Genomic DNA, 10,268 nt, shown 5'->3' with positions numbered 1-10,268 from the left:
GAACACTGGGACGCCATGTCATCCGGACCAGAGAGGACAAGGATAGCACAAGTTGTTATCAACGCTCTGTTCAGAAGCCAGCATCACTGATGGTATGGGGTTGCATGAGCGCTTGTGGCATGGGCAGCTTGCATGTCTGGAAAGGCACCATTAATGCAGAGAACTATGTTCAGGTTCTAGAACAACATATGCTCCCATCTAGACGTCATCTCTTTCAGGGAAGACCCTGCATTTTTCAACACGATAATGCCAGACCACATTCTGCAGCAATCACAACATCATGGCTACGTAGGAGAAGGATCCGGGTACTGAAATGGCCAGCCTGCAGTCCAGATCTTTCACCTATAGAGAACATTTGGTGCATCATAAAGAGGAAGGTGTGACAAAGAAGGCCCAAGACGATTGAACAGTTAGAGGCCTGTATTAGACATGAATGGGAGAGCATTCCTATTTCTAAACTTGAGAAACTGGTCTCCTCTGTCCCCAGACGTCTGTTGAGTGTTGTAAGAAGAAGGGGGGATGCCACACAGTGGTAAAAATGGACTTGTCCCAACTTTTTTGGGATTTGTTGACGCCATGAAATTTGGAAACAACAGATTTTTCCCTTAAAATGATACATTCTCTCAGTTTAAACTTTTGATCTGTGATTTGTGTTCTATTCTGAATAAAATATTAGATGTTGGCACCTCCACATCATTGCATTCAGTTTTTATTCACAATTTGTTTAGTGTCCCAACTTTTTTGGAATCCGGTTTGTACTTTAACTTTAAGTTACTTTTGATTGAATGTATCAGCTTCTATAAAATGTCAAACCTTCAGTGGTTTTGTACAATAATTTTCAAGTCATGTGACCCACTGACACAAAACTTGTGCTAAACTTCTCTACTAGACCTGACAGACGAGGCACCCTCATGTATTTCTCTCTTTAAAGCATTTTACATAATTTATCTGTTCAAAAATCATGTTTTTCACACAATAACTAATTAGAAAATGTTTTAAAATAAGAAATAAATGATGGTGTCTTGTGGGTCAGGTCTATTAGAGAAGTTTAACATTAGTTTTGTGTCAGTGGGTCAAGTGATGTAAAATAAATGAATCTTTGTTTCTGAAGAGTGCTTGGTTCAGTAATTTGTTGACGGTCCCTAATAAGTGAACCTTTACGTCTCGGAGGAGGAGCAGACTGAGCTCAGCTGAAATCTGACTGTCTGCTTCAGATCGAACGAGATGAACGCACCGCTGAAGACACGGAGCTCGAACGTCCAACGTCAAACTAACTTCACCACGGTCGAGAGTCGAGGCTCCAGCACAAACAGTTCAGGAACTATTTGAAAAGAGGAAACTATTTATGAACTGATCAAGTCGAGTTTTAGACTCTGACCCAAAGTGCAAACTGGTTCTGAATGAGGCTTTCCAGCAGACAGCCCCTCTCTTCCAGTACTGAGTACTGGTGCAGAGTCTTTTAGTGGTACACAGTACCAGACTGTACCGGTTTACTTTCACCCCTGGTTGTGACGTAACGTTCTGTTGTCTGTGTTGTTCTGTTGGGACAGAACCACGTGTGAGTGAAAGGGTGTGGGCGTTAGGGTTAGGGTTAGCCCTAACCCTAACCCTACAACACTAACTTCATGCTCAGCTCCAAGTAGCAAAGTTGATCATGTTTGGCTTCTGATTTGTTTTCATGTGAAAGAAATTGTAGAAGTGATGAGTTATGTTCATTAGAGCCCAGCCGACACATTGTAGGGACGATATTTTAGGCCGATATAGGCGTTTGGGAACTTATCCTATCGATGTTAACTGTCCCATTATGTGCTGATATAAACACTGGGAACAACCTTACTGCCAAAAGGTGTAATCGTACAAAGCATCCAGCAGAGGGCGCATGTGGACTACTTTCAAATCATCTTTGTTCACTTTAACTTTCACTTTCAGCACAGCCAAAGCAGCGAGCAATACTGTGTAGAGTATTTAGCTGAACAGATCATGGTAAGTTTATTTTAACCGATCTGTAAAACAAATAAACATTAATAAATTATCTTCAATCCTCCAACCTGCTTGTCATTAGATATGTGCCTCTCAAGTTAGCAAGCTAACATTTAGATAATCTAGCATGTTGCCGATTTATTGTTTATCACCTGTCGCGATAAACAATAAATCAATTAATCGCATGATAAATTAAAACGAGGTTGATCATTTTCATTGATCAGCTTTATTGTTTCTTTGTCTCTCTCTTTCTACTGTTTCGCTTACCCAAAGCGAGGTAGCCACTGGCACAGTGACAAGTCCTCACTTACAGCCTCTCCTCCAAGGGGTTTAGAAACTTAGCGCCGTGGTATTACCTGCAGCTCCCTAAGATAGCCTCATTAAGGCTGTGACGAGATGACTCATCCAGAATATTAACGACCTTCTTTTCCGCGAGCCACACCCAGATCTCACTCCGTACTTCGACCTATCCAAGCAGCAGGGTCGGGCCGATCGGCACGGAGAAACACGCGTTCATGGTCGTTCACCTCTTGATTTAGCGTTGCAATTGTTATCTGTTCTGGTAATCTTTTAGAGTCCAGGGACAGGACTCAGGGGTGTTGTTTTACACTTTCTTGCCAGGAAACCGTTAAAAACCTCCTAATACAAGCTGTTAAAGTAGAACCAAGCTTCACCACGTATTTGCTCAATGAGGATGAAATAATAGTCAAGATTTATACGTTTTGCTTTGCTTTAATTAGTAATTTTGCAGGGGAATACAGCGACAAGCATAATTTCATAACAGGTACTTATTCATGATAACAGAGAAAAACACTTTATAACTAGGCAGACAATAAATCAATTTGTCTCTAAGAGCCCTTGGGGACTTGTATAAACCACCTCCATTCTGTCCGTTCACAGCTCAAGCCAACACATGTTTTCTCTCAAAATACCTCACTATTCTGATACATCTCTGAGCATTAACCCACTAAACCCAGTTTGGTTCTCTCTATTTTATCCTATGTGCTTGTCCTGATTTGACAGATTATTTAGTTTGGAGCAGTCAGACCGGGAAGTCCTCTTACCCTGGTTTTTGGGATAATCCTTATAGAATTTCCGCACAGGTAAAAGGCAAATCTCCTGTTCCCCAGGCGGGGGGGATACAGGCCTCCCTTAAGCAGAGCAGCTATCCCAAATTGGAAGAATTGGGGCTTTGGACATGCCCGGGCCAAGCTTGTAGGAGGATGGAATAATCCCAGTCTCGTCTTAACAAGTGAAGAATTAGGTCCAATCTCATATCAGTGTGACGAGGTAAAATCCAAAACTCGTCTTAGATCGGTGTAATCCAATTCCTTCGGGCGACCCCAACTTCTAGGCTGCTTGCTTGTAATCCTTTCTGCTCTCGACTCATCCTGGCTTAGCTTGTGCCCTTTTCTGTCTGATCAGAGGGTTTTTAAGAACGCTTTTTTCCCCTCCTTTGAGGAGGTTCTAATGTCTCACCATATTTCTCAACCAATCATTTCTTTTATTGGGATATGTGAGATCATGCAAACTCCAGCCTCCACCCAACTGGGTGGGCTTTCACCGTTTCCCTCCAAAATTGTTTTGCTCAGAGTTGCATCACTGTTTCCCTATTCAACATCTTGTTTAGGGTCATACAGGATTATTACAGATTTATTCAAAATAACTGCTGTAAAGCTTTTCAAAGAATTACACATTTACTTAAAACATGATTATTTATCTATTCTCCCTTTATGCATTCATTATTCAGCCTCAAACCTGGCTCTTTCTTTGCCTGAGATTGGATTCAGGCTTTCCTTTGTTCTTCACATCTTATCAGCAATAAGTAGTTATTAAAAGTGAGAGAAAAAAGCATATAATAATGAGACATACAAATTGTTAACAAACTCTTATATGCTATTTGTTAAACATCATTGGTGTGAATATAGTCTGATTTCAACTTATTAAAACTGGCTTCTCTTGGTTTACCACCACCTGGATGCCGGTTTTCCAACACTACTGAACACACTGGATGACAAAAGGCTCAACTCCGGTGCTCTTCACTGACCCCTCTCTTTCTTTTTTCCTTATCGTAATGGGGGGAAGTGAACTATCGCATCTGGTAGCCAGCCAAAGCGCATCATCTTTTACCTCTGCAGCATTAGAGCCCCGTGAGGAGTTAGCAAGCTAAAGAAACGCTGTTTGATATTGGGGAAAAAACTAAATGGAATTTGGTTCCAAAGTTGAATGCAACAACAGCAGCAGTGTGGGAGCGCTTCAGATTCAAACCAAATGACCGAGGTGAACCGCTGAACCTTTGTGAGCCGGTATGTCGCATTTGTCATAAAACGGCAGCAACTAAGAGCCGCAATACAACCAACTAGCTACTATTGTTACTAATGATTATTATGTTTTGCAGGGCAGTTTAGTTTACAGACGTCATAATCCATACTGTTTTGGTTGAATGTAGTTTTAATTTCCATTTAGTTTTTTTGTTGTATTTAGTTTTTATTCAAATGCATTTTTTGTTAACGGAGACTGAGTCCATTTTATTTTTGTTTTTGGTTGTTTTGTTTATTTTCCAGTTCCAGTGTTGTGTTCTTTTGAAATTAAAAGTTTATTGATCGTTGAAAGGATGTACTTGCATTATTATTTAATTATCATTACATTAGTTTGAAAAGGTCTCCAAACAATATTATCGTTTATCGCGATTATTTCTGAGACAATTAATCGCCCAGCAAAATTTGTTATCGTGACAGGCCTATTAGCATAAGATATTTCCTTGTAAAACTTTATCCAGAACAATAAATAAGTAGGGATAAAATATATCAGTGTTAGTAACGTCATCTTTGTTGTCCTCAATGAAATGTATAGTTAGTCTGAAATCTTTCCTGTTGTTTACTTACTATTGTTTTGGTGCATTGTTTTTGTACTATTAGTGCTTAGTGTATTCTTAGTTTAGTGAATGTAGTATATTCTTAGTTCATGACAGATCTTACTAATGTTTTTCTTTACAATTTGTATTTTTGTTGGATGTAACTGGGGCCCTGTGTACAAAGTTTTGTTCCACCTCATGTACCACATGTGATGAAAATGACTATAAAAATCCTTGTATCCTTTACTTCTCTGCAAAGAAAAAAAAAACGCTGCTGCGTTCAGTTCTAATCAGACCTTCACCATACTGACTGACTGTGTAAACAATGAACAGGGAAGTGTTTCTTTGTTTCATTTATATTTATTGTAACACACTTGATAACTTTATGGTGAATAGTGGAGGACAGAAAATGTGAAGGCACGTTAAGAAGACTGTTCAAGACTTCAAAGTATTAAAACAGATTAAAAGTAGCTGTTTTCTTAGATTCTTGGGGGTGGACAGAGCTCAGAAATTTACAGCCAGTATATCGGTTACCAGCATTAGCCGGCCCCTCCCAGTATTAGTATCAGTGGCAGCCAAAATGTCCATATTGGTCTGGCTCCAGAGTTAATGTTTGCTTACTGCACTCTGATATGTCAAACTGTTGCGTCATCACCTGCAGGTTGCAGCAGACCTGCTCTCTGTAGTGGATCATCTCACCGTGGTCAGAAGATTCTTTAGCTTTCCACATTTTATCTCTATTGACTTTCACTCTTTTTCTGCGGAGCATCCGTCTACCTCTCCAGGCTCTCTTTCACCTGCTGCTCACTCAGAACAAATCATTCTTCTAATAACGACAAAATAATATATATTTTTAAATCACCTGCCTCTAATAAGAGCTCTGCGGTTTGACTGGGTTATGGTTGTAGCGTTTAATAAAAAATAAACTGATCTTTTTAATAATTGCTCTTTATAAGACAGGCTGCAGCTTCATGCTGTAGTTATCTCTAAGCTGGCGACTAACTCTACTACAGTAATCAAATACTGAGTGTGACGGGTCTCCATAGTTCAGTACAACAAAGTATGTCCTGTTTGATCCCTCTGTGAGTAACAACGTGAATATTTTTTTTTACCTGAGCGATGATCAGTTTTCCGGTCGGGTCTTCGGTGTTACTGAGCTCCTCGCCGAAACACAGAGTGAAGCTGCACTGAGGAGGCTCGCCGCCGTTCGTACGGAAGTGGTCCAGCTCTGATGAAACACGAGACGCAGCGCTTGTTATTTACATGCAGGTAAAAGAAGAACACTTCCAGAATAAATACACGAAATGGTTGAAGATGACTCAGCTCATGTGTGGCTCTGAGTCTGAACTGCTGGCCGTCTCTTCTACTGCTCATCTGGTTTATGAACAGATTATTAATCTGAATGACTTGTATATTATGAACAGATTATTAATCTGAATGACTTGTATAAAGTCTAACACACCGTGACGTCTTTAGAAATAACACGGTTGAAGCGATCTGTACTAATCTGTAAACGACTGAGGGAAAGCATTTCACCTTTTTACACCAGAGATGGACTAACAGTAACGTGCAGTACTGGGAGACATCACGCTCAGAGTGTGTGTTGTGAATGACTCTCAGCTACTACCACATGACATGTTCAGGGTTTGTAAACTGGACTGTTGTGAAGGCCAACGCTGAGCTTCAAGCTGCAGGTCAGGACGCTGTTGTTGACTCTTTGGTTCTTTATAAAAACTTGTGAAAATTTGCCGTAATCATTTTTTAATCATGGTGACAGTAAAGACTTGAACTACAAATGGAAGCAGCTCTCTGTGGTAAACTGGTTACTGTAGTTTAATTGTCTGAATGTTTATGAAGTATTCATTTTATTTTCTTCTGTACATTTTTCAGCATCTTCCTCGTTCAACAATTTTTGTGATATTTCAACGGATCATCAAAACGTTCAGCTCTTTCAGGACCATCCTGCTATGACTTTTGGTGTTGGTGCAACTTTAGCTGTTTGAAAATTTTTGCCTTTTCTGACATTTTTTTTCTCAAAGAAAATGAATTGAGCTCATTTTACCTCCTTCAAATCTTTAGATCTGTTTACAAACTTTTACTGCTCTGTTCACATTTTGTTCTGCTTCAGCTTCCTCCTGCAAGTTTAACCTTCAGCTATTTTGTGCTCCTTTCTGCTAACTACAACATTTTTGTGCTTCTTCTAACTTATTTCTGCTAATGTCAGCTTGTTATGCACCTTTCAGCTTATTTATGTACGTTTCAGCTTTTTCTGCTATTTTAGCTACTATTGTTAGCTATGTTAATTTAAGCTTTTTCAGCTAATTCCATATTTTTTGCCCTCATTTAAGCTTTTTCAGCCTAATTCAGTGAAAATGTGCTCTCTCCACAAGCTTCTGCTAATTCCAGCTTTTTTCTGCTATTTTAGCTACTTTTCAGTTGTTTTTTTGCTACTTTCAGCTTTTTTCAGACAATTTCCACTTTTTTGTGCTCATTTCTGCTTCTTTCAGTTTAATTGGGCACAACTGTGCTCACTCCACTTCCTTCTGGTAATGTAAGCTTCTTTCTGCCATTTCAGCTACTTTTCAGCCTTTTTTTGTTGCTAATTTCAGCTTTTAGAGCCAATTTACTAATGTCTGTGCTCATTTCTGCTTATTTAAACCAAATTCAGCAAATATTTGTTCTTTCTGCTTTCCTCTCTTAATTTAGGCTTGTTCTTCCATTTCAGCTACAATTCTGCATGATTTGAGTTAATTTTAGCTGTTTTTCAGCAAGTTCATTAGCAATAAGCATTCACATTGCATTTTTTGCAGGAAATGAAGTGTGTCTAGTTTATTCCTGCTGCTGTCCTTGGGTCAGAATGACTCGAGGTTTCATTTAGCCGCAGCAGCAGCAGAGGCAGCAGCAGCAGCAGAGGCAGCAGCAGCAGATGAAGCAGATGCAGCAGCAGCAGTAGCAGCAGATGCAGCAGCAGCAGATGCAGCAGCTGCAGCAGCAGCAGCAGATGCAGCAGCAGCAGATGCAGCAGCAGCAGCAGATGCAGCAGCAGCAGATGCAGCAGCAGCAGATGCAGCAGCAGCAGATGCAGCAGATGCAGCAGCTGCAGCAGCAGCAGCAGCTGCAGCAGCAGCAGCAGCAGATGCAGCAGCAGCAGCAGCAGATGCAGCAGCAGATGCAGCAGCAGCAGATGCAGCAGCAGATGCAGCAGCAGATGCAGCAGCAGATGCAGCAGCAGCAGCAGATGCAGCAGCAGCAGCAGCAGGCTCCTCCATGTGCGCTGAAGGTTATTTGATGGATTTTAACCAGTTTCTTGTGAAATCCAACATTTTCACAGTTTTCCTGTCCTGTCCGACTCACGTTGCTTGAAGACGTCTTTGCTGAAGAGCAGCACCGGCTCGGTGTTCCTCTCCATCCTGTGCAAGCCTGACGTGGTCGTGTGCGGCCCTGTCCAGAAGACCCGGCCCTGGCAGTACCTACTGCCGTACACTCCCTGCGGCATGGAGGTCAGGAGGATCCCTTTCTCCATGAAGGGCAGCAGGGTGAAGAGCGCCTGCCGCTCGGGGCCGGCCGGCAGCGTGGACGGAGGCTCTGGCAGCGGGACGCGTAGAAACCTGCTGTTCAGAGCGACTGGAGTTGGAGGGATGGACGAGGAAGGCAGGTACATTATCCGAACGTCGGCGCTGTTGATCTGACGTTTCAGGACTTCCTGTCCAAGATAATGAACGGTCACACTGAACGAGTCTTGGTCTGTAGAGACAAAACCAAAGTCAAACCTTGCAGGACTTGATTGTTTGTAGAATTCCAGCTGGTGGAGCTGTGAATGTGTTCTACCTGCAGCAGCAGCAGGAAAACTCTCTTCGATCCGCACGTCCAGCCTGATCTCATCCACCGCTGCAGAACAAGAACGGGTCAGAAGAAGAAGTCAATCAGCTGACTGATATGAAAAAGATTATTAAATGACTACATATTAAAGGAACTACAGAGACCAGGATGCTTTTCATCTCCACACAGTTACGAAAGGTCAGAGGGATCGAGTTCTGCTCTGATCCCAAGTTAACAAAGTAAAAGCTTTAAAGTCAAACTGAATGTTTTTATCTGTGTGTATGTGTTAGCAAAATATCACATAAACTACAAGGTTCATTTTAATGAAGATTTTACAGAAGTAATCGGGTGTAAGGATTAAATCCGTTATTGAATCCAGTTACTGCCGAGTGACCTGAGAAAACCCACTGACTGCTACGACTCTGTCAGTTTTACTGATATGAGATTGAGTCTGGGGTGGTTGTGGCTGAGAGTCGTTCACAACGTCGACTCTGAGCATCAGCAGCATGCGACCTGACCGAGAGAGCAACAACTCCATCATTAACTTCATCTAAGTTTAAGAAAAACAATTTAAGATTTAGTTTCCTTCGAGGAATACTGACGCTTTATTCTTTTTGTTTCTCTCTGCTTAAAATGTTTGCATGTTTTAAACATGTTCAAAATAAACCAACCAGCAACAACATATTCAGCTGAAGAAAGGTGACGAGCAGCGTTTCTAAAGCCAGATCTGTGAAGGTTTTAGGGGGTTAACCAGAGCCTCACCGTCTCTTTGGATGGCGGAGCACTGAGAGGGTTCCTCAGACTGGACGGGCTCGTGCTGCAGCAGAGACTCCTCCACACGCTGCAGAGCAGAAGAAGATGTTTTCTGTGAACGAGCGGCTCCATCTGTCTGACGGCAGCTGAGTGTTTCAGCCTTTTTAACCACTGGCTCTGTTTGTCACGTTTGAGACTTTAAATTAATTATTAGTTGAACTTCAGGTCAGAGTTTATTGCACTCAGGGGAAGTCTGACTCTTAATCTGTCCATGTCGGTGTAAACTCACCAGCTGAGAGGTGACCTCTTCTGTTTTAATCTGTTTGACCTGACCGGAGTCACAATCGCTGCTCTTCCTCTTCAGCTTCTTGCTGCCTTTGTCTTTGCTCTTCTTCTCAGGGACCACACCTGAACACACAGAAGGAAAAGGATCCAGTTTTTCATCAAACTCACCAATAACTCATCCAGGACACATTCCTGTAGGATTTCCCTCCAAGGAGCCGGACTTCGTTGTTAAAGTGGTCTCAGTCACGTCCATTTGGGCTGATGGGCGTCACAGGATTGTGTAAATAATTTTTGTCTGGTTGTTTTCGTCAGTCCTTTGAATAATTTTAGCCTTTTCTTATCGTGGCTGATTCTAGACACTCGTCCATCTTCACCCTTGTCCGTCTGCCGGACCCAGTTCTGGAGAGCAGTTGCTGTGGTTATTATCATCATGCTGCTAACAGGACCTGCTAACAAGACCACACCGCTAACAGTATCATGCTGCTAACTGGACCATGCTGCTAACTGGACCATGCTGCTAACTGGACCATGCTGCTAACAGTATCATGCTGCTAACAGTATCATGCTGCTAACTGGA

The 10,268-nt window shown here is 41.9% G+C and overlaps 1 protein-coding gene across 1 annotated transcript in view; it reads right to left on the bottom strand.

Moving 5' to 3' along the window:
* Positions 1-10,268, bottom strand: part of irf9 (interferon regulatory factor 9) — a gene marked incomplete at its 5' end in the record, with an annotated part of 19,056 nt that overhangs the window by 1,270 nt on the left and 7,518 nt on the right. Inside the window, 5 exon segments of the mRNA XM_037694247.1 lie at positions 5,947-6,062; positions 8,189-8,578; positions 8,663-8,722; positions 9,416-9,494; positions 9,696-9,814. Coding sequence (XP_037550175.1) covers positions 5,947-6,062; positions 8,189-8,578; positions 8,663-8,722; positions 9,416-9,494; positions 9,696-9,814 — 764 coding nt within the window.

The sequence above is a fragment of the Nematolebias whitei genome, chromosome 20 (genome assembly GCF_014905685.2).
Source record: "Nematolebias whitei isolate Nwh7 chromosome 20, NemWhi1, whole genome shotgun sequence".
Lineage (NCBI taxonomy): Eukaryota > Metazoa > Chordata > Actinopteri > Cyprinodontiformes > Rivulidae > Nematolebias > Nematolebias whitei.
Note: the sequence above shows the minus strand (reverse complement) of the source record. Positions and strands in the feature narration are given on the sequence as shown.